This window comes from Podarcis bocagei (assembly GCF_964188305.1).
Source record: "Podarcis bocagei genome assembly, chromosome: 2".
Taxonomy (NCBI): Eukaryota; Metazoa; Chordata; class Lepidosauria; order Squamata; family Lacertidae; genus Podarcis; species Podarcis bocagei.
The window spans coordinates 46,515,665-46,540,100 of record NC_138126.1 but is presented as its reverse complement, the minus strand read 5'-3'; the positions used below and the strand labels follow the sequence as shown (position 1 = coordinate 46,540,100).

Here is a 24,436-nt window from a genome sequence, read left to right as displayed (position 1 = left end):
TTAGTTCAATGTGCTCTTCTTTAATACACTTGCATTTCTGTAGAAGAAGAATACCTGTATTAAAGAAGAATTTCCTGAGTATATAATAATACAGGATACACCTTTCAGAGCACTAGATCAATTTCAGAACTCAAGAGCATCAGCTACAATGTGTGTAACATAGCTGTCAACTTTCAGTTTTGAAAATAAGGGATCAGCAGCCTCGAAAATAAGGGATCAGCAGCCTCACCTGTCCCGGGGACAGTCTATAGGATATCCAACAATCCGGGATAGCAGTGGGAAGCAGCGGGAAACGGCGCTGGAATAAGGGAATTTCCCGCAAAAAAAGGGAAGGTTGACAGCTATAGTATGTAAGCAGCGACAGATGAAAGAGAGGAATAAAGGAATCCAGAAAGCAGGAAATATAAAATGCTTCCCTCCGCAAATCAGTGCTTCCACTTCAAATCTGATCTGCTGAATCCACTCTTTCTCCACTGATTGTTCCACTGCCAAATCTGACAGTACCTCAACCATAGCTTATGGTTCTCAGAAATGTGGGAGGGTATCCCAGTGAAAATGATGGATGGCTTATCAGCTTTGCTTTCTTCCCAGACTGGCAATATCTGTAGTAGTGACCACACAGTGAAATGTCTAGAAAACCATTTGTCAGCTCTTACATGGCTTTCTTGTCAAACATGGTTATTTTCCCAGTCAGTTGGGTATAAGCCAAGAAGAATGTGGACAAGAGGAGGTGTGTTGAACTTCATCTCTTTTTCTGCCTCTTTTATACCAACTGATCGTCAATTTGTGGAGGAGATTACTTTAGTTCACAATATTGCTAAGGTCTATAATTTGACACATAGTCCCAGTTCTGGGAGCTGCCAAAATCACCAGTAGAGTGGCAAGCCCTTTTTTGATTACAGAGAAATGCCCTTACTGAACGATTAATTTACATTCCATTGAAAATTCAATACCAACCGTATATGATTGGAAAAACAAATGGCTTCGTATCAATTGTGCAGAAAGTCATCATTTAATGAGATAGTTTATTTAACAATGACTGTGATATACTTTTATGATCCTTTTTACCATTGGTAAATGTCTAGACTCAGTCTTAGTGATTTGTATTAAAAAATGAAAAGTAAAATACCACATGATGTACTATTGTTTAAAAGTTGCCTCCCCCCTTTTGTTTGTTCAATAAATAAATAAATAACATGACATGAAAAGAAAAGAAAAGAAAAGAAAAGAAAAACAACAAATCTTCTTAGGCAAACAGATGAGACCATTCCAAGCTGCCCTGAGATAATTATTTTAGAATTCTAGAGATACTGCAACAGTTTTCTATCAAAGTTTTCTGCAGCCACTTTCAGCAGCATAAGGAAAGCCATGCATGTTTCCAGGAAGAAGGTTGCCCAGTTATAGACAAAAATTAACGATGCCTTATGAGGAATGGCTAAGGGAGCTGGGCATGTTTAGCCTGGAGAAGAGGAGGTTAAGGGGTGATATGATAGCCATGTTCAAATATATAAAAGGATGTCACATAGAGGAGGGAGAAAGGTTGTTTTCTGCTGCTCCAGAGAAGCGGACACGGAGCAATGGATCCAAACTACAAGAAAGAAGATTCCACCTAAACATTAGGAAGAACTTCCTGACAGTAAGAGCTGTTTGACAGTGGAATTTGCTGCCAAGGAGTGTGGTGGAGTCTCCTTTTTTGGAGATCTTTAAGCAGAGGCTTGACAACCATATGTCAGGAGTGCTCTGATGGGGTTTCCTGCTTGGCAGGGGGTTGGACTCGATGGCCCTTGTGGTCTCTTCCAACTCTATGATTCTATGATTAATGGGGATCTAAACAACGCTTCTCTTTCCCCTGAACTGCCTCAAGGCAGGGATGCAGGGACTGTCTTGGCAGCCCAAGGCTAGTGTGTTTCAATATTACTACATATTATTATATATTTCACACAGATCACCTGCTGCATTTTCCTTTTTATGTTTTTATTTTCATGTAGATGTTATGTCTTTAGTATTTGTTGTATGCTGTCTCAAAACGGATGGAATGTTCTAATGAATAAAACAAAATAAACACCATATGTCCTAGAGCATCCTAGGCTTATGGCCGCAAAGGAAGCACATTACTGTGTGTTGTTTCCATAGAGACCAAAGTGGACTGAGAAGCCTCAGGCCAAGAGGCATCGAGACACTTAACAGGGATTCTCAGATTGAGTAGCAGCACTGGTGGCTGCTTGGTCTCTCTCTGGACAAATCTCAAGAAAGGTAGCGCAACAGAGTGACTGAAATATTCTAAGTTGAGTAGCCTTGGAAGTAATCAACTTGGTGGGGGTAGCAAAGCAGAGAAACTCTTCCTTTGCTCACTTAAATGGTTTCACAGAGACCCACCACTGCGACAGTTCCACTGAACCAAGACATTGCATTTGGTGTGGCAGTAATGGTGCCAGTTTTATTGAAATGTTGCCCATTGCAAATTTGAAATAATAAAGCATTAAGAATTATACATACATGCACACAGATACAGTGGTACCTCGGGCTACATACGCTTCAGGTTACATATGCTTCAGGTGACAGACTCTGCTAACCCAGAAATAGTGCTTCAGGTTAAGAACTTTGCTTCAGGATGAGAACAGAAATTGTGCTCCGGCGGCACGGCGGCAGCAGGAGGCCCCATTAGCTAAAGTGGTGCTTCAGGTTAAGAACAGCTTCAGGTTAAGAACGGACCTCCGGAACGAATTAAGTACTTAACCCGAGGTACCACTGTATACTTGCAGCCATGTTTCAGTGGGGAAACACTGACATCATGTTCCACTGTTTTGCCCTACTAAAATGTTATGGGGGAGATTATAGAGAAAAAGTGACACGGGACACTGCTTGTGGTGCCACTCATATATTAACCATAACATGTTCCAAACTTGCATACCCAATTGCCACTGCTGTGAGCGCTAGCTATCTTCTCCCTGCTTGGATGCCTACTCAGCGTGAGCCTATCAATATGTCTTTGCAACTGGGTTTTTCTTAAAATAAGAAACTTCTGGCAACCACAGCACCATATAACTAAGGGACGGGTGTTAGCTATCACATTCTAGAATCTGTTTTTGGCTAGCCACCCATAAACTGTTAGTTGTGAGAGTAGGTCATAAAATTGTAGAGTTGGAGGGAGCATGAGAGTCATCTAGTCCAACTTCCTGCAATGCAGGAATCTTTGCCCAACGCGGGGCTCGAACCAACGAACTTCAGTCACATGCTCTACCGACTGAGCCAAGGTGATTGCTTTAAGAATTTTAAAACTGTTTTTAAAAGGTTGCTTTTAACTGTTAGAATTTTTATTGTAATGTTTTAATACTGACAAATTTGCTGCTCTGGGCTTCTTTGGAGGAAAGGTGGTATAAAAACTGAATAAATAATATTATCAGCATAATAATTTCCTCTCTAAAGAAGTGGTAGCTATTTTAAAGGCATCGAGTAGAGTTCAGAAACTTGGATGGAGAGACAAAAGTGTTATCTGTGAATCACAGGTTGCCCTAGGAAAGGAAATAAGAAGCAAACATGGAGGAAGATTGAGAAATAGCACACAAAGATTGGAGCCATCAAAAGTATAGTGAGACATTCTTCAGATCTTTTGCCCTTCTATAACAACTTACCATGTTCTCCAGCCAAGGTCATTAGCAGATGTTTGTCGTTCTCATTGGGTTTGCTTAAGGAGATCAACCATTGGCCTTGCAATCCATTTTCATACCTGGAGAAAGCATCATCCACCAGTGCCAGCAACTGAAGGCCCCTCTCCACACGGAAGTCCTCCTGCAAAAAAGAACATTTGTCAGTCTCTTAAACAGAAGCCGTGCATCCCACTGAATTCAGACACTCCTCCCACCCTACCAAACCTGTCTGCGGGGGGGGGGGGAAGCCTGTGGGTTTGGGTGAAGGTTTTCAGGAAAGGAGACCTAGGTCAGTCTCAAGGCCAAGCCTATGGAGGATATTGGATAACAGCAATGACACTTTGCAGACCAAACCACTCCTTTACTACAATTCCCGTTTTCTTCCTGCAAACACCTACTGTTCAAATATTTTCCTCTTGTGCTCCCTAATAATGCCCTCGCGTGGTATGTCCATCTTAGTTGCTGCCATTTTCAAAATGCAGATTTACTTGCAACCCAGTTTCATAGTCCTAATTTCACCAAAAGTTCATTTAATTCATTTCATACTATCTGGTTGCATAATCTTGGCTTCCTGTATGAAGAGAATTTATTCACCTTGAAGTCACATTTCAGGTGGCAATATTCCATTTTGATATAAAACCCATTTCTGTTAACTGGAAAATTCAAACTCTTTCTTACTTACTTATTAATTTTAGTTTTCCAGCTGCAGAAATGGGTTTTATATCAAAATGGAACATTGTCACCTGAAATGTTGGGGAGAAGGAAAATCACATAGGAAAAAAAACACCTTAAAAACTCAGCCCCCACTATAAGGAAAGAAATAGCATCACAGTAAATGTATAAGAATCCAGAGGTGCCTGATGCTTTGAGGTAAACAAGCCGGGGTCAGAAATCACTTGGATCCTATGTACATCTCCCACCAAGCTCTTTGGAGGAATGGAAAGATACAAAGAGTAATAAAAGTGTTTATAAAAGTCCAGGGGCCTCATCATTCAGCTCAGATTGTAGGTCAAATAGGAATGGTCCTTTTCTACTGACATGATGCACATCGCTTGGCAGCACCTCTCCCACTTCTCCCTTTCTATTCTTGTTCAGTTGCTGTGCCAACCTAAAGGCCACCCAGATTATTAATACGAGCTAGCAGTGCTGGTTGCTATGGCAACCTCAAGCGCTCAGGGCAGGCACAGGCCTAATTGGGAAAGACAAGAAGGAGTCAGGCCTGAGTCACAAAGACCCATCAGCACCGCACCTCACAAGGCGAAGGTTATGGACGCCAGCTGAGGAAAACTTATGTTGCCACGGCCAGGCAAATAACTTGTCAAAAGGGGAATGGAGAGAGGACATAGGTGTTAAGGCCCCTCAGGGGCAACAAGCTTGGGGCCACACAACTATAACCATAGCATAAATGATGCCTCTCCAAGCAGCCACCCAACAGACCAGAGTTCAGATTAACCATGCAAAGTTCTTTAGCATGAGTCAAAAAAAATTGCATACAGGGAAATAGTCTTTCCATTCACATGAGTTGCACAAAAAGAAACGAGGGGAAAGCACCAGTGCTTTTATACATGTTGAATAATAATAATAATAATAATAATAATAATAATAATAATAATAATAATAATAATAATATACATTTCTATGCAACCCTTCACCCAAAGATCACAGGGTGAAACACAAAAATATATAACATAGCAATAAACAAAAACAGTAACCCCCACTGAAAAAGTTTAAAAGGCCTTGGGTTGTTTAATTAGCCAAAGACTTGGGAGAAGAGGAATGCTTTTTGCCTGGTGCCTAAATGTATGTAACGAAGGTGCCAGGTAAGCCTCCCTGGGGAGAGCATTCCACGAATGGGGAGCCACTACAGAAAAGGCCCATTCTCGTGTTGCTACCCTCCAGACCACTCATGGAGGGGGTCACATGAAGATGGGTCCCAGATGATGATCACAGGGTCCAGGATGGTTCATATGGAGAGAGGCAGGCCTTGAAGTATTGCGTTCCTGAGCCGTTTAAGGATTTATAGGTCAAAACCAGCACTTTTAATTAGGCCCAGAAACAAATTGGCAGCTAGTGCTGTCAGGCCCAGGATATATCAGACAGCATGAGGATGGTGCTAAGCACAGTTATATTCAGACAGCATAATGTATTTAGAAAGTAACTGAACAATTGTTCGATCGGATTTGGTGATCTTTAAAAAGGAATTTCTACTGCCACTAGCTCCATATGACATGTACTGAAAAGACAGAAATGCTCCATCTTTTAGACACCATCTTGATTTGAAGTTCATTTTGTTTTAGCCAGCAAGCCATGACTCCTTTCAGGTTATTCCATGTCTTTCCACCTCACCCCCTGGTTTTCCTTTTCTCCCTCCCGTCCAGCAGTCAAACAAATTCTGTTTAGCATATTCAGTTCTCCTTGGGCAGTTTTGGGAAGGGGGGCCAACTTCTACTTTTTCTCCACTTTTGCAAACCTTGGGCGTCTCCAAAACCTGCTGCTACCTCTCTCCTGTGTGTGTATATATGCACTCTAAGAACTGAGTTTTCTATCAGGATTGAGATATGATAACTGAGAAATAAGATATTTCATTTCTACCAAGCAGCTCAAAATCGGCAGCAGCCACAACCTTGGCAGAAAAGGCAGTTTAAACAGGACCCGCACCAATCTATTCAAGCTATTCTTCACAACCATGAGAACAAGAACGTCCCTACTTTAAAAAAACCTGAATATAGTCAGAGTTCTGTATATATGACTCAATTCTGTGGCAGGCTGCTAAATATGACATGCAGATTTCTAAGGCCCTTAAACACAGTAGTAGTAGACTGCCAGGGGAAATAAAGCATATCCACAATAAAATTGAAATAAATTTCTGCTCTAGAGAGGGTTAGATAAGGGGTGTTCTATTTTTAAAATTATGAAATACAGTTTTGACCTCATTTTCACAATTTTTTAAAGGACTTCCTCACCACTACTATAAAAAGAGAAAGGTTTCTCATAAACAGCTCCATTACACATTCTTATGAATGGAGATCTTTAACAGAAAAGGGACTTTAGATCATCAATTAACTGCAGCTTTATGGGATTGATGGAAGAGTAATGGATTAGAGGAATGTGTCTGGTTAACAGACACTAGATAGTAAACAAGATAACAGGGAAGCAAAAGAGGCACTTAAAGAAGATTTAGTGGCAGCAGGCTGGAACTCTGAACCACTCACACTGGGAATTGTTTGCTTTTATTTCTAGCATCATTGAAGCAACAATAAAGGAATACCTTAACCCTTTGGCACATAAGTGTGAATGTGTAAAAAAGAACATTATCTGATTTTTCTGTAACTAACAGGGAAAAATAAGCCAGGTTTCTTTCTATAACTATTAGAACAAAATTAGCTAACTCTTAATAAGTTTAATGAGCCAGTTATTACAACCAGCCAAGTAAATGCACATTTTCTCTCTGTCTCTCACTACAGATACCTGGTATCCTTCCATCATGTGAATTTAAAATTATCAGAATGCCTGCAGAAGTTTTCTATTTGTTCTGAATCAACAGCTGATTACTATTTATTTTCTCTAACTAAAACTCTGCAAAAATAGAGCTCTAAGTTAACATCTCCTTTGTGTTTCAATAGTTTAAACTTCAAATACTAAACCAGCCCCAAATAGGAGAAACAACTTTAAAATAATAGAAAAGACTAATAACCATATTTTTTCTCCTTCTGGATGGTTCAGGCAGAAAATGTCTGCTTGCTATTATTATTATTATTAATAATATTTTGTTCTTAGTGTTACTGTTGTTTATCATCATCATAGTGTTATTTTAGTAATGTAATTCCAGTGGCTTCTGCCTACGTGTAAGCCCAAACACATAAATTGCTGGTTTTCATACAGGAGGCGATCCACCTTTATTAATAAAAACTTCACTAGCTGAATAAGCTTGTAGCCCACCTAGCTAATTGCCCACCAATCTAGCAGTTCTGTCAAGTCTTTTAAGATTGTCATCCAAAGCCTTGTTCCAGGTGCTGTCACCATCTGAGGTATGGGAGTTGGTGACTCCTCACCATTAGAATACCCTTCCCAAGGCTTGTCTGTTACCTATGTGACACCTTTTGGGCACAAACATATTTGTTTTCCAAGGCTTTTAAGAATCATTAAAACCTGAAATTTTAAATGGTTTTATCTGAACTGAATTCTTAACTGATATGTCCTTTCCTGTTTTTATTTTGTATGTTTTCATATTATGAATATTGCATTTTATTTTATTTTTAGTATTTGTGAGCTACTGTAGTAATGAAGGTGCAGAATAAAAAACCATAAAAGTAAATAAATAAGCAAAGTAAGTTTAACTTGCTATGCCAGCTCAATCAGCCAGCAGTCGAGTTCATTCACTCACCAGTTATGCTTACCCACCACCACTTAGTCAGTGTCTTGCCTTCTGGTCCACCTATGCCAAGGCATTAAGATGCCAAGGCATTAACATGTCTAGGTACAGATGGAGACTGGAGCAAGGGCCATATATTATTGGTTCATCTGGCTTAGGGTGGCCAGTGTGGTGCCTTCTTTTTAATACTGGACCATGACTCCTCTCATTGGCCATGCTGATGAGGGTTGGAATCCAACAACATAAGGAAGGCACCACATTGGCTACCCCCAGAGCACCGGCACTTCTTTTTTTGCTGACCATGGCAGCCATTTTGTGCTGGCACCCACAACACTTTTATCAGTGTAGAAGTACAATCACCTCATTTTTAAATAACTTACAAAAGCACTGGATACCCCGATCCAGATCCTTGGGAACTACTGTATAATAATGGTTAAATCCAACCGTCCAGTCAGGACTGGTCAAATGTTTTCATGTGTATGTGTGTGAAAACACATGAAGATGAATTATGTCTTGTTTGTGTTTGCATTAAAACAAGAATATGCTTTTGTATGTTGCATGCCATTGTGTACAGGAAATACAAGATAGGTTGCTTGGATTCACAGATGGGCTTATTCCTCTTCTTAATATTCTGCTGTTGTATAAGAAGACTAAAGGCGAAGACAGAAATTCATTCTATGGGCACATAGAGACAGACAGAAGAAACTGAAGTTGCTGTGCCCTGGAAGTATACTGACAGCACTGATGAAAGACAGACTTTCTCCCCTCCTGGTCAAAGCATAAGGTAAACCAGTTCTGTGGGTTTTGCAGCAGAGTTCATTTACACAGCATTTATTGGCTAACAGCTGTAGCCCTTCCTCCTGGGAGCTATTTAACAATGTTCTCAAATGGATTGTGCTTTTAAAAAAAGTGCCAGATGAACAGATAATTGTGTGAATTTTCAAGAAGCACCTTTTTAAAAAAGAAAGAAAAGCACAATGTAGGTTTTTAACTGCTCCAGGGAGGGGGTCAGAAGGGACTACAACTGTAAGCCAATCGGCACTGCATGCAGCCAGATCTGCAACTAACTGTACATATATTGTGAAGATGGGAATAATCTGCAGCAACTGTTATTTGCAGGTACATAAGCAGCTTAAAGTTTGGAGTCCTGTGGTTTGGAGATGGTATATCAACTATTCTACACATTATGTTTACTGAAATAAATGTTTGCTTTGCTTGACAAAAGCAGAATCTTACTGCATATTAGCCTAAATTAGTTATCTGGTCATGCCTATCAAATATCTCCTCTGGCAGCATCAGGGTATTATTTTATACTCCTAGATGTGACATCATTGTAATTACCTAGAAAGACAAGTTGCAGGGTTGCTTCTTACAGAACTTCAAACAGACATGAGTGCTCCCTCTCAAATCTCAGTTATGTGTCACCTATGAGATGTGAGAAAGCCAAGATCCACGTCTCTGTTTCAGAGACCTCATCAACATCAACATTTCAAAAAGCCTGATCCATGTATTCCCAGAGGGGTGTATTTGCCACTTCCTCAAGGCTGGATCCCATGCTACTCCAATAAGATACAGATGACTATGGCTGCAATCCTATGCACATTTATTTGGCAACAAAACCCTACTAAGTTAATGGGACTTCCTTCCATGTAAAAATTCACGTGGAGTTGCTAGTATCAATAACTTATTATTCTAGTACTTGTTCACAGTGCATTGAATGTTGGCCATCTGGATTTAGCTTTAAAGAAAAGAGGACAGAAATGTAGTAAATAATGTTAATAAAAAAGCAAGCCACTCACGCAGTCAATGTTGTCAGACATGTTCAAGATTATGTAATTTTTGCCTGCCAGGTTGCTCCAGTCCTTGCAGGTCACCTGAAAAACACACAGAGAACTCCATGAATTTAGCAGGAAATTATTTGGGAAGTAGTATAAACCTGTGAACATATGAAACTGCCTTGTGCTTCTAGACCACTTCTCCAACTGGCAGCATAATTCCAAGGTTTCATGCTGAAACCATGAGGCGTCTAAGGCTGTATAACCACTAAACCATTTATAGCACAAAAATGTAGCTTTCCTCAATCCAGAATATTTCATGCTCATTCTCACAATGCTGCTTTCAATCTAGATTGATACTTGTTTGAAAACCTTCCATGCCTTTTCCTCCCAGCACATGTCCCAGGTGAATGAAGAAGTTATTGCGATCTTGGTAAACGGCCACTCACAACATCATTGGGCAGGTGTTGATACACACACACACACACACACACACACACACACACTCCTTGCTTACATCTCTTTTCAAATGGACACACTCTGCAGGGTAATGCTGAATCAATCTGCAATGAAATTTTGTTTTCAGAATGAAACCAGTTTCTCAAGAAGTGCTGCGGGGCGTGGGGGGGGGGAGGTCAATAGACGTAGATTCGGTGTGGACTATGTGGGGGAAAACAAGTGCTTATTCTCCATTGTTTCTAGAATAAAATGTTGTGTGTACACAGCTTAAGAGTGAAGATAGATGTATGTTTGAACAGGGGCAGGTGTGGCTCCAGTGGGCTGCCAAATAAGCTGCACTCCCCCTTGCCTTCATTTCTGAAGACACTAGTACAGATTATGGATCAAATCTTGGTTGTCCCTTTGTTTTTGCCCTTCCCACACATGCTTCAGTCAAGCTTACCCACTTCTTTCAAGTACCGGCATGTTTATCTGATCAAATGTTTTTTTGAGATATTTAAAATGCTTTGGGAAGGAGGTGGGAGGGCTCTAGGACCCTGCCAGAAACTCATGCCGCCTTTCCAAAGCCTGGCGCCTTGTTTATTCGGCTTGGCGCTGGGGGGGGGGAGAGAAGAGTGTTGTAGCCAAATTTTGGCATCACTCCCCGTGACAAAGCAGTGAGCAGCCCACAGGTTTCATGTCAAAGTTCTCTTGTGGCCACTTGGTATGAAAAGCTGGACCGCCCTAATCTAGTAGAAGAGGCTACTAGTTTGAAATATAATGGTATTAGCTGACTATTTAAGTGCTCTCTTCGGGATCTCAAAGAATGAGCTAGGTTGCAAGAGCTATAACTAAGTGATGGTGCTGTCCAGGAGGGGTTAGGCATTTCTTCTGCTCCCCTCACCTGGCTGGTATGAGGGATTGGCTGATACTGGAGACAAACACACATCTGCTCTGTGTTGGATCTGTGACCTGGGAGCTTGTGTGAAAACTTAATGGAGAAGCAAGATCTGTTGGGGTGTTAATACTGTGAGACCCTTCATCCTATGCTCAGATTGTATATATGTATAAATAAAGACATATATTCTAAAGACACCACAGCCTCCACTTCATTCTAAGGAAACCAAACATTAGGTAAAGTGCAGGCACCTCTGGAATCTCTCACCACTCAGAGATTGGGGTAGCATGCAATAATATATTTGACAAGCATTTGCTGGCATATAGGAAAGTAATCTTGTTTCCCAAAATCTTGGCCTAAATTCTGTGTAAAGAAGTGAGTTAAGGTCTATTCTTTCCCACGTTCAGCAGCATGCATTAAAAAGAAATGTCTAAAGAACCACCTTCTCCACACAAGCCTGCCTGAATGTTACACTCATCATCAGAGACCTTCTTCAGGTCCCCCTGCCTTGTAACGTTAGGGTTGTGATGACCAGGAAGAGGGACTTCTCAATCAAAATGCATATTTTTAAAATTCCCTTCCTAGGGAAACTCCCTGGGGCCAAACCTCATGTCCTACCAGCACTGAGTGTGAGTGAAAATTATTTTATTTGTCCAGCTTTCCAGAACGTTATCCAGCATCTTTTAACACTGTGGGAATTTTTTTTAATTAATGCTGCTGGTTTTTAGCTGTATTGTATGAAATGCTTTTAATTTTTCTGCTGTTTTTATCCTATGGTTGCAATTATTGCTTCTATGGCTATGAGCACCTAGGAGGTTTTTTTAAGTGAAGGGCAGCTTACAAATATTTAAAATAAATGCTTGCTTGTTATCAGGGAAAATGACATAATTCTTCATGGTCTCCATATAAAAAAAGTAAGAGACAAAAGCAGAAAGTTTCCTCTGCTCCTCTCTTGTCACGAACATACACTTTAACTGAAAGACTGGAACTACCTCTTTGGGAAGGAGTATCACTTATTTCTGTAGCGCAACCTATCCTTGGTTGGCTCTACCAAACACAATAAGATGATGAGGCAGTTTGTGCTAATTGCCAGGGTGGCATTCCACCACCACCTCCTTTTCTTTTTTGACAGAGACAAATCTACTCTGCTATTTTCCAGATGGAACTAAATGCTAGGATGCCTTGCCTGATCACAGGAGTGGCCCATTTCAATGAATGCATTCTCACTATGGGGTCCTCAAAGACCCATCCACATATAAAGCTACACACCCATCATAGAGCACTAATTGTTCTTATGCACAACTATGCACTTGAAGGCCACATTGCTCCAGTGGGGAAAACCTCTTCTACACAATACACCACAAGTGACTCATATTCATGGCATTTTCTTATTGTCTACCTTTTAGTACCAATTGACTTTCTCATTTTGCAGATTAGAATATTAGTTTCTGTATAAAAATAATACTGCGTGTTCACCAGAATTAATTCCCCTGAAACTAACTTCAAGGTTGAAATACAGCTGTTTGTCAGCATTATTTTTCTAACCTTTAACAATGGAATAAAATACGTTGACAATTACCGCACAGAATTTGTTTCAATGTTTTAAAATGTATTAAAACGCAGCAAATCAAGGTTCATTTCCCACAGCTCAAAGGAAGAGAAAAACATTCCCTCTTGTTTAAATGAGGAGCCTTTTATACCCGAGTACCATTTACTAGATATTGGATGAAACAGGAGTGTATGCTTTATAGAAGAAATCTGAAAAAGATCCAGTTGGATGGAATCAATGAGGAAGAGGGGATGTCTCCTACAATTCAGGAACTGAAAATTCCTGGACTATAAAACCTGGACTCAAGAGCTGTTACTCCTAAACCTCAGCATCTCAGCACAGCTATACTTCTACAGCATTTCAGGTTCATGCCTTTTATGTTGCTGCTTAAAAATTTAAAGGCCATTTCACACTCGTACTAGCATGAAGGAAATTTAAGTAATTGTGTGCAAGTTGTTTGCCCTTGCCTTTGAAACACTGGATTATAACTGAAATATTCAACATGCACACAGACACACACAAAGGAATATTACCTGTGTCAAACTCCAAGGCACTCCTGTGGACAGCACAGCCATGTGGACATCTTCAGTTTGCAGTGCAAAGCTCCGTTCTGCTGCAGTAGTTGCTGCAACTGGAAGCTTTGTTCTATTCTGACTGGGAGTAGAAGTGGAAGTAGGAGCTGGGTTATCAGTCCAGTCCCAGAAACCCACTGAAGAGCTGGGGTTTGATGGGCTGCTAGAAGACCTAGAAAACGTCTCAGCAACAAGAGTGCTGTCCCCATGCGATCCTGCTCTTAGAAAATCATCTCCTGTCTTCTCCGCTGTAGACATTTCTGGGGCCACTGTCCCTTCTATGGAATCTCTTTGTCCCATTTCTGCTCCTGCTATGGGCTTTTGCCTCTCCCCTCTTGTGGTTTCCACTTCTTTTACATCAGCTCCCACTGTACCTATTGTTGCTATGGGTTCTCTGAGTTCCCCCCCTCCTCTTACTGTACCTTCTGAAGAAACCTCGACAGGGACCTCTGAGACAAGCTGAGGTCCTTTCGGAGTGGCTGACAAAATGGAGGACAGAGGCAAGAGGCTGGGTCCCATACTGCTCCCTAGATCAAAGCCTGAGGAAACATGTTCAGGAGCAGATTCTTCCTCTTGCCTGTCTGCAGCTGTTTCAGTCACTGGACCCATTCTGCTGGTTGTTGTGGAGAAAAGAATTGAGAACAATGAGTCCTGGCTAGGTGCTTCAGGAAAAGCGTCTGGTGTTTGGCTGCTCTGAGGAGGTCCCTTTGACTGGTTTATAGGAAGTAATCCTTCCTCTTCCTCAAGGACACTGGTGGAAGGAGCTTCAGAGTCAGGTTCAAGGGAATCTGATGGATGATGGAGAGTGGATGTTTCCCAAGGATTTTTAGCTTGTGTCCCATTTCGTTTAGGCAGGGCCTTCTGGGAGGCTAGTGGAAAACTGTAATCTAAAGAGAGGAGGAGAACAGGTTTCATGAACAAACAATCCAGGAAGACTGGGAAATAGGAAACACACTCCTGAAATCTTCCTTATATGACACTACCTTAGTAGTGTCATATAATCTACCTTATATGACACTGCATAGATGTCTGGTTAGCAACCAATTATTCTAGTTGATCTACCATCCTTATTCACCTGAATTTTTCCTTCTGTCTCAAAAGTCTTCACCAATTTTCTCTCTCAGCTCCTTCAAGCTGAATTTCCCCAGGCAGCTTTATCCTCTCAGTTTACTTCAAATTGCTTGTCAAAACCCATTTTCCCAGCAAAGCTACACAATGCTTAAAATCTTACATTCCCATGTAGATGGTACATGCAAATTTCATTCACCCGCATTAGAAATATTCATTCTTTTCCCCTTGACATTTTTCTTCTTTGTTCAAAACACTCTCCAGAGTATGAAAAAAAAAACTCCATTTATGAAGCACAATGTACATTGGTCACCAACCCTTAAAAATGATTCATTGCCAATCATTCACGCTCAACAGGCTGAGTTTCTAAATATAGACATTGATTATTTTGTTTTGTTTTATTCATTTATTACTAACCTTCACCCTACAGTGAAATAAATATTCCATAGTCAGTTTAATTGCACACTGGACACAACTTTTATTGATTATGGTAATAATCCAGGTGGTATAGCTTAGGTCAAGTATCCAGTTTTTGGACAGCCCAACTGCTGGATGATGCATCCCTCCCCAGCCCAGAGGCTGGGGGAATCAGAAGAGAGTTATATAGGCACCAGGGACCCACCCTGGCACAGGCCCCTTGCCCACTACCTGTGTGCATAATGATAACCCTCACTCAGTCCCATGAGCTTGAGCTGAGTCTTTGGAGAAACCCAACCTAAGATCCCCTATGTGGTTCCTCCATTTGACTACAGAACCTGCCCAAGTCACCTGCCTTTCCAACAAATAAAGTTATGGCAAAAGCTTATACTCAACTTACATAGCTCTACGATGAGGGTGAAAACCTCACTACATGACCAGCAAGTTTTGCAAAGAGTAAAGTTCCTGTCAACCAGTGGGCAAAAGAAGAAGTTTTTCACCCCAGCATCCATCCAAAGCCTTGTCACCCATGACTAGCTCCAGCCAGGCAACCCCTTGCAGTGCCCACATTGGCTCCTTCCCCCAATTGCACACATAGAAGAAGCAAGTCCATTGTGAAAGGGTGATGAGTAAGGGGGGTGGGTTGCATTTAATCAACGTACCTAATCCCTGATGCACAGCCAATGTTGATATACTATAAGTTCACACAGAAGATACAGAGAATCTCAGATGGCACTACATACTCATGGCGAAGGAACTCTGACACCATGGCGAATCCCACAGCATCTCTCTCTCTCTCTCTCTCTCTCTCTCTCTCTCTCTCTCTCTCTCTCTCACACACACACACACACACACACACACACACACACACACACTCACTCTCTCTCTCTCTCTCTCTCCCCTCAGCACTACTTTCCGCATTCCAATTTTATGGAATTTTAGGAGGGAAGGGTTTCTCCCCCAATCAAGTTGAATGCACATAGCCCAAGTGAATAAGAAAAAAGAAGAAGTAATGCAGCCAAACAGCTGCTCAAAGGGCAGCAGGGGGCTTGATTTAGTTTCCCCAACAACAGCTGATCAGCACTATCACTAAGTATCTGACCTGGGCTTAAGTGCACATGTTGCTGGACTGCTGCCATGATGTCCAATTCATATCCCATAATTCTGGGGTGTTGTTGTGTGGCAGTGAATACCACCTCCCTGGATAAAAAGACATGTAACGACAACATCATAATACAAATGCTGCTGACTTGTGTTTATTGTGAATGCAGCTTTAGATACCTTAGAAGAGAATGGTTTCTATTCTGTTGGCTCCTATTTGTGGTCATTTGATCTCTCTAGACTATGTTAATATGCTGTATCTCTGCTGTTCTATTTGCAAACTCTAAACCAGCTTTAGTATCATATTTTGCCTTAAAAGCAGCTCCATTTGCACCAGAATCAAAATGTGTCATGTAAACACAACCTACCTTTGGGGTGTTTCAACATCTCGTTTAGTGCAAGCTACTGTCTTCACTTCAGTGCTGTTCACATGCCATACTTCCTTTTTCCCCTCAACGAGCTACACAGCTCACCGGCCCAGCATGTTAGTTTAGTCCTCTGAGCTGGCGGGCACACACACAAGCCTGCTGCTTTATCCAAGGCTGCCCCTGCCAGTCTTCATTCAGATGGCCTACTAACCTCAGATGAAAATCTTAATCCAAACGGTGCTGGCCAGAGCACAGATGCGATTCATGAAGTAACTATCCTAAGTCTGAGCCACAGATCATGAACTGAATATTATATGCTCTCCCTAAGGAAATGATGTACTCTGTTTTAAGGTCCTCAGGATGGACATTGGATAGCTTGCTGGAAAAAACCAAAGCATATCCTGTCCCCAGTGGGAAGGAAAGCCCTGCCTAAGGTAATGCAAAGACAATGATTTAAAGGGTAGGTGAAAGGAGACTTTGCTTGTGTTCCTTTTTGCAACTCGTAATACATTTTATCTTTGAGTGAATGGAGATACTAAAACAAATGCATAAAGGGCAAAACAGGCTACCAGTTATTAGATCAATTAGATCATAAGAGGAAAATTCACAAGGTACGACCAGCCATTTCTTGCTTCCTAATCTTCCTTAATAGTTTAAATATAAGAGGCACAAAACAGTATCCCAATCTAATACCACTAAAGCCAAGAGTTTATTTCTAAAAAAGGGAAAAGCCAGCCATACATATATTATGGCAACCAAGCAACCACCTGGAACCCACCAAGAAACACTTCAGTGTAAAGTCTGTTCCATACAGGAGCTAAAAGGTGTTCAGAATCTGGTAAAAATGCAAACAACTGGTCATAAATTGAAGTGTGGAAGTGATTCATGCTGGTAATCTCCTTGCCCAGCATGAGAATTAGGACAAAGGAAGCACTTTTTTTCCACACAGTGCATCATTAATTTATGGAAGTCACTGCGCAAACACATAATGATAGTCCTAGCTTAGATGGCTTTAAAAAGGGATTAGACAAAGTCATGGAGGATAGGCTATTCACGGCTATGAGTCACAATGACTATTGCAATCTTTAGGTTCAGAGGCATACTGATGGTGAGCAACAACAGGAGTGGGTTGGTGCCTTAATGTTCTGCTTCTGGGTTTGACACTATGGGAAAAGAATACTTAACTTAAAAACCTTTGGTCTGATGCAGCAGTTCTCCTATGTTCAAGCTCCACCTATTTTGTCTGCAGTCGATACAAAGACTGCCCACATGGTAGTGCTAATCTAATAATTATTTTTTCCTAACCACCCATGTATATTTGTGGGTAAGTTTAAAACAAACCAACAACAACAACAACAACAACCAAGCCATACTTGGAAAAGGGAGGGCCCACTGTCTTACTTTTAAGAGATGCAATCTGGCTGTAACAGATTTATCTGATTAAACAGAGGGAAATTATATTAACTAGCAATTGAATTACTGCTAAGTAGAAGCCATCTTATTAAAAAAAAAAGGGGGTTTCTCTTGCTTTTCCATCAAGGGAACATTCATTTCTATTACAACCAGCTTCCAAAATGGTCCATCAACTTCATAAAACAATTCTAAAGTCAGTATGCTTACTTCTTAACACTTATCTGATTATAGGATCAAATAAGTACCGATGTCATTTATACTACACAAATGGAGGAGGAATGAGAGCCATTTCATACATGACACTGCTGACACACAAACTATCTCCATGTGGTGATGGTGTGGGGGCAGAATGTATACTGACACCTGTAAAGTACATCAGAAATATTCATTTTGTGGTAAGCACACAATCCAGGAAGGCATGCTTAATTCTTGACACATCTGCTCATAGAATAATGCTGCTTGTGCTGTCCTTCACAATTATTAACGCAAACAACAGTTTGTGTTCCGTTCTTCACAGATTCCTATGTAGGAAAAATGCCACGTGTAAAGAGGCCTTGAAGACAGGTGAGTAGATGATATTGAGGAAACAGAAAGCAATTATCAAAGTTGGAATTTGGCCAGAAAGCTAGTGCTCACACTCTAATCTTGTGTTATGGGATCTGTAATAGCAATGAGTGAGATTACCCACCTCTCATTTAGCAGGACCTCTGGAAGAAGCATCTATGTAATGAAACAAGTGTTCCATCAGCAACTGCAATTTTTGGTCATCAATGAACTTTAACCTTTAAATTGGACCATGCTGGCATAGGGAGAAAGAACCCAGCATAAGAATGATCAATTTAAAATGCCATTGTCCATTTAAACCCAGGGCACAAAAGAAACTACGGACACACACCAGTGGTTCCCAGGCAGAGTGCTGCTCAGCACTAAGCCTCTTAGGTGTTGTCTTTACAAGACACTTAATTTCATTAATGCTTGGCTAAAGATGAGATTAAAAGATGTAAATTTGTTGTCAGTCTGTGCACAGAAACCAGATGCTTTCAGTACAAGCTCAAGGGAAGGAGTGTTGCTGAAGGCACCTATTGGATAGTGCTCATGAGAAGTAATACGCTTTTCCTTCTGCTCAGAGCACATGCCCATGTATACATTCAGATAACCTTTTATAAAGAGCAAGTTCAGCATTTCCCTTTGGGAATGACATTGATTAGACCAGTGGCTATGTAGAATGTGATCTAGGCTGGATCTACACAGATCTGTAAAAATGCTATTAAAGGCTATTTTAAAAACCATGATATATAGCTCTCAATGCAATTTCCCATGGCCGACAGATCACTGCTCTGTGGCGGCCTCTGGTGTCACATTTTTATAATGCATTTTTAACATTATAACCGACCAGTGTAGATTCACCCACAGTCGATTTCAATGTTCCTTTAATATATCTGGAACCAAGCAGAGAAAGTGGCTGCAATTAGCAACCAATGGCTTATCAGCACAGTCTCCAAATTCATCTTGTAGATTTCCTGTTCCTGCATTTTTGAGGTATGAACCACATGACATTTCCATTGCCTGGGTGACATTTCAATTTTTTTTTCCTGGAGCTAAAACCTGCTTTTTCCTAACCAGTAGTAACATAGAAAGGTTTTCTAAAATGATTACATGCCACTGTGCCATGCAACATGCATTTGCCATATCATAGTTTGGGGACTATGCCATTTCCCTCTGTCTCTTAGCTCCTCTTCTGTGCTGCTCCCCAAACCTCACCCACCAAACCTCACCCCTCCTTGCTTCATTTCTTTTTCATTGTTGCTGCTGTTCCTTTCTGGGTGAACATTTCCCTCCTTTCTCTTCTTTCTGGGTGGATTAACCTGGGAGGAAACCCCCTTACACTCAGTGGGGCTTACTTATGAGGAAGAGGTGACCCAGAGTGAGGGGTACAGGCAGGAAGAAACACATTTACCTGAGAAGTCCCTTTGCACCCAACTGGGTTTACTGCTGAGTAGAAGTGCCTGAAACTGCGTTTGTTAGTTTAGTTAGTCAGTAAGCAACACAGGCTGGATTTTCCTTTATTCACTGAGTGGGGGCTGTTGTGAGACACTCTTCCTTTCAAAACACACAATGTGCTATTCCTCTGTCTATGTATGCGCTAAGAGCCATGGAGGGCTACAACGAACAAAAATTGGAAAATGACAATTTTCAATAGCATTCTGGAAGAGCCCTTTGAAACACAAGCCTCTCCCACCAATTTTAGTTCATGACTAGTGGCACTGCAGGGGTGGTTTTGCTGGGAGAAGTGTTGCTCTGTGCCCTCATATCCTTAGGTCATGTGGGGGGAGGGGGGGACAACAATCATTTTTTGTTTAGTACTTCCTAAAAGAACTGTCATGCGGTGTGTTGGAAAAACACCAATTTATTGCTACAACACTGGCATATAGGCGGTGCTTAAAAACCTGTCTTGCTCTGCTTATGGAAGTCATTGTTACAAATTTCTGATTTAGAACCACTTATCATAATTCATTGCAAGATAATAAGCAGCAGGGTTTCTAATTAATTTTTAAACAGAAATCAGCACTCAACCTGTTGAATAATTCAATATGTTGTACAAACTAAGTAAATTAAATGCCATAAAGACACTGAGTTGGTTTAGGGGCCATGTTTCCAGTCCTCCAAATCATGGTGTAGACTGTACAGTAGAGGATCAAGAGCAAGACCTTTGCTAACATGCTCCCCTCACACTCCTCACGGGACCAGTTTAATGAACATTTGATCCTCCCATAGTTTGTGTGAGCCCTCCAGACTTGGGCTATAAATCACAGTTTGTTTGACCGGTTGGTTTGGTTTAGGGGCTTCCTGATAAAAGAATAACTTGTGTGTGTGTGTGTGTGTGTGTGTGTGTGTGTGTTTAAGTGATCATATAAGGGAAACTGTGAAATAAGCATGTTGGGACTGGATATGTGATATCTGAAGCATCCAGGTGTGTGTGGATGTATAGGCATTTGGAAGAATGCAGCCCGTAACAAATGCTTCACAGTTAGAAAATAAAATGGGTATAGGTAGGAAATAATGCCCAAAATGGAGCACAATTGTGCAAGTATTTATGTACAAGTGGAAATGGAAAGCATGTACCTAAGCAGTCCAAGTCTATTCAAAGCACATAAAGTTCTATTCAGTTTTCTACATGTATTTTTAGTAATATGCATATTTTTCAGGTACTGGGTTAGCATGCATGGCAAGAACTTGTCAAAATACTATGACAGTTGCATGGAACACCAGAACAGGGGAGCTTTTTGTGGCGTTGCACATAAGAAGAATCACAATTAAACTGCCCAAAGCTCCAACACCAGCACTGTCTAAATATCGTGACAGGAAACCTTTCTATCCCATTAGTAAATATGTAATACTAAATTAAAACACAGGGGAGATAACAAACATCTTGATAAATGCTTGATAAATGCTCTTACAGGCAGGTGTCTATAGAAAGAGACAACTTGAAAGGATATAGTGTTCTACTAACAGACGAAACTCAAACTAGGCTGGTATCCACTGAGAGGAAAATGAAAGCACAGAAGGCAGTAGGGGTGACAATAAAGGATGAAGGTCAACTTCTTGCATTGTACTTAAAAAGCAATGCCTGAAAACCAGGTCAAGATTGCACAAGATAATCTCATGAGCTTTGCAGAAAAACCAAATACGCTCACACCCTTTTTCACCTCATATCTCACTCAGCAGGCATATCAAAAGCACACTCTTAAAATGGTGGGTTGTGGGGGGGTTTTTTGGCAAAGGATATCTTTTGAAAAATGAGGCTTCGAGGAAAGGCAATATTTCTATAAAACACTGGGAGTGGAGACAGGAGGATTAAGATTTTAGCAACTATTTCTGCCAAGTCCTAACGCAGCAGCAGCTTCCATGCATTAGTTATATCACTACGGTGTTATACTCGTACATAATATTGGTGGCAGACCTGCAGTGCTTATTTAACAAGAAACTCCTGTTCAGAAGCAGTCCCACAGGTCCCCCTGAACTATCCAGCTTGCATGGCAATGATCAGGAGCCTCATCAGTTCTACTCTTCCCACAACCTTCTAATCCCAAGGAGGCATCTGTTCCCTCATCCCAAACCTACCCAACTCAACCTACATGTTTCCCCACCATGGAGGCTTCCTGTAGAATGGCCACAATTCACTCTTCATTTACATAGTGTCGTTGCCAAATTGTTGTTCACCTGTGTCTTCCATATGCTACTTCTATCTCTCTCTCTCTCTTTTTTTACCACAGAAAACCTTCTGGTAAAGAATGGAACAGGAGCACAATATCCACGGCTGATTGCTAATCTTCAGTCTTTTCCAAGAGGCATAGTTTTAACACATGCAATAATACCTTTGGCAGCAAATCTACTGATACTTGGGTGCTCCTTCTCTAGTTCCTTTCCGGTTAGCACCATTTTATCAATATTTTAAAATTTGTGATTTTTATTATTTATTAGCACTAACCATTAATGCAATAATTGTAAAAGTGATTTTGGAAACACTTTGCTGCCACCATTTCAGCCATTTCTGAGCTTCAGATCTGTATTATAGCATGATACTTACACCCACACCTCTATACCTCCCAAAGTGTGGAAAATCAATGGAAATTCTCCTTGTAGCTAACAGTGGAAGAGCAATTATTAGAAAGTCCTGGAATATGCCTGCCTGGAAGCACCCATGAGAGGATTCCATCTCATGGGACTCTTAAGCTTTGCACACACAACTCAATGGAAACAGATATGAAGTTAAAATGAATCCCATCTTTCTTCAGCCCAAATCACATCAATTTGAGAGAACAGAGGTCTTCCCAACAACATACAAAGGGGGGGGGAGGGATAAAACAGACTACCTGATGACTGTCCCACATACAAGCTGGAATCATTTATGTCTCCACCATCATCCCAAATATACTGGGACTGAAGGATCTTGGAATCTTCATTCTCCTCGCTGGAAAAGCCCGAACCAGGTGAGGCTAGCAGGGCATTGGGGACAAGGTCTGGTTCTGACACCTCCAAGTTTGGCTGTTTGCTGGTATCTAGAGACTCTAAGTGAGACATTGCTGAGAAATCCACGAAGGAGGTTGAAGTCAGTCCTTCAGTACCAGGATCTTCTGAAACTGCACAGTAGATGCACAAAGAACCTACAAACAAGAATGAGAGCAATATCAGTTTTAGTAATCATACAGAACCTCAAAGGAGAAAAAAAAAAGTAGTGGAGCTATCTCTCTTCAAAAAAGGGCACCCAAAATGATCAAAGGTTTGGAGCAATGTTACAACATTTCAGGGAAAGACGAGTAAGGAGGGGAGATGATTGAGGTGTATAAAATTATGCATTTGGGGGAAAGGTAGAAAATATTAAAACCTCTCTCATAATATTAGAACCGACGACCAGCCAATGAAGCAGAATTTTAGAAGCCTCAGGATGGACTAAATGAAGCATTTCTTCACAAAGCACATAGTTGAACTATAGAATTAATTCCCGTAAGAGTTAGTGATGGATATCAACTTGGATCATGGGCATAGCCAGGATTTGAGGGGGGGGGGGTAGGCCATTTGTTGGGGGGGGAGATCCTCAGTTAGCTATGTATTTTTATTTATTTTTATTTATTGGGGAGGCAGCTGCCCTCCCCCTTGGCTACGCCCATGACTTGGATGACTTTAAAAGAGGATTACACAATGCATGGAGGTGGGGGTTATCAATGGCCACCAGCCACGGTGGTTACCTCCAATGTCTGAAGCAGAATTATAATCTGGCAGAATACCAGTTGCTGGGGAGAGTGCTGTTGCATTCCAATGTCCTGTTTGCAGGCTTCCTGTAACCACGCAGTTAGTCACTGTGGGAACAGAATGCTGGACCACACGGGCCTTTGGTCTGATCACGCAGTCCATACATTCTCTCAAGAACAGTCTCTGCCTTTACAGCAACATTTTTACAGTGGATGCTTGGGTTGCGAACGTGATCTGTGCGGGAGGAACGTTTGCAACCCGCAGCGCCGTGTCTGTGTTTGCGTGGGTCGTGATTCGGCGCTTCTGTGCATGCGCAAAGCGCGGTTTAGTACTTCTGGGTTCAGCGCGGTCTGCAACCCGAAAACACGCAACCCAAAGTGTCTGTAACCCGAGGTATGACTGTACTGACTTTGGTATAGCTACATTATCCACAGCAATCACACAAAAGTGATGAATATATTCTCTGGGGGAAGAACATGATATTCAGGTATGAAAACCACAATGCATCCACTGCAGGGAAATTTAGATACTGCTGCAACTGAAGCAACCTGAAGGAACCCTTTTAAACTCTGCACAAACCAGTGGGTAACTATGCATGTATCTGCATTGAAAAGTGACTGCCTAGAAAGCCCTTAAGCCTTTTTGAGAGAAAAGCTGAAATACTGCAGATGAATGCAAGAACAATCATCAGACGTCTCAGTGACAGAACCTAGTAGCTTCCCATTCTCATCTGCAAACAGAGGGGTGGGGTGGGGAATAGTCTGTTTTGCGTATTCATTTCATAGCCATAGAGAAATAGAATATATATTCTGAATATATATATTCATAAACAGATATATTTAATTCACTAAGGAAAAAAGGTACACCCTTGCAAATCCAGATAATTTCCCCTGCCTCAAATTCCTCCAGAGTCTGGGTCATGGAGTTTAGCAGTGACTGAGACACCAATTCTGAGGCTACAGTATTATCAAGCTACGGAGTCAAATTGGGTTCCTGGCTCTGAGCACTATGTTGATGATTGAGGGACCACTGAACCTCAGGTTGGCAGGCAGGAATCCACTAATCCA

General features: G+C 41.3%; 1 protein-coding gene and 1 long non-coding RNA gene across 3 annotated transcripts in view; one reads left to right on the top strand and one right to left on the bottom strand.

Annotated features, from left to right (window-relative positions):
* The window catches only part of PODXL2 (podocalyxin like 2), a 53,120-nt gene that overhangs the window by 2,768 nt on the left and 25,916 nt on the right, over nucleotides 1-24,436 (bottom strand). For both annotated transcript variants that reach the window (XM_081184154.1, XM_081184155.1), the window contains exons 2-5: nucleotides 22,493-22,783; nucleotides 13,213-14,138; nucleotides 9,819-9,893; nucleotides 3,633-3,789 (exon numbers count right to left, since the gene is read on the bottom strand). In XM_081184154.1, the coding sequence (XP_081040280.1) occupies nucleotides 3,633-3,789; nucleotides 9,819-9,893; nucleotides 13,213-14,138; nucleotides 22,493-22,783 (1,449 nt within the window). The remainder of the gene's footprint in view (nucleotides 1-3,632; nucleotides 3,790-9,818; nucleotides 9,894-13,212; nucleotides 14,139-22,492; nucleotides 22,784-24,436) is intronic.
* Nucleotides 16,559-21,992, top strand: LOC308581772. Its single transcript, XR_014005275.1, has 3 exons — nucleotides 16,559-16,639; nucleotides 18,136-18,182; nucleotides 21,893-21,992. It is a non-coding gene; the product is annotated as an uncharacterized lncRNA (long non-coding RNA).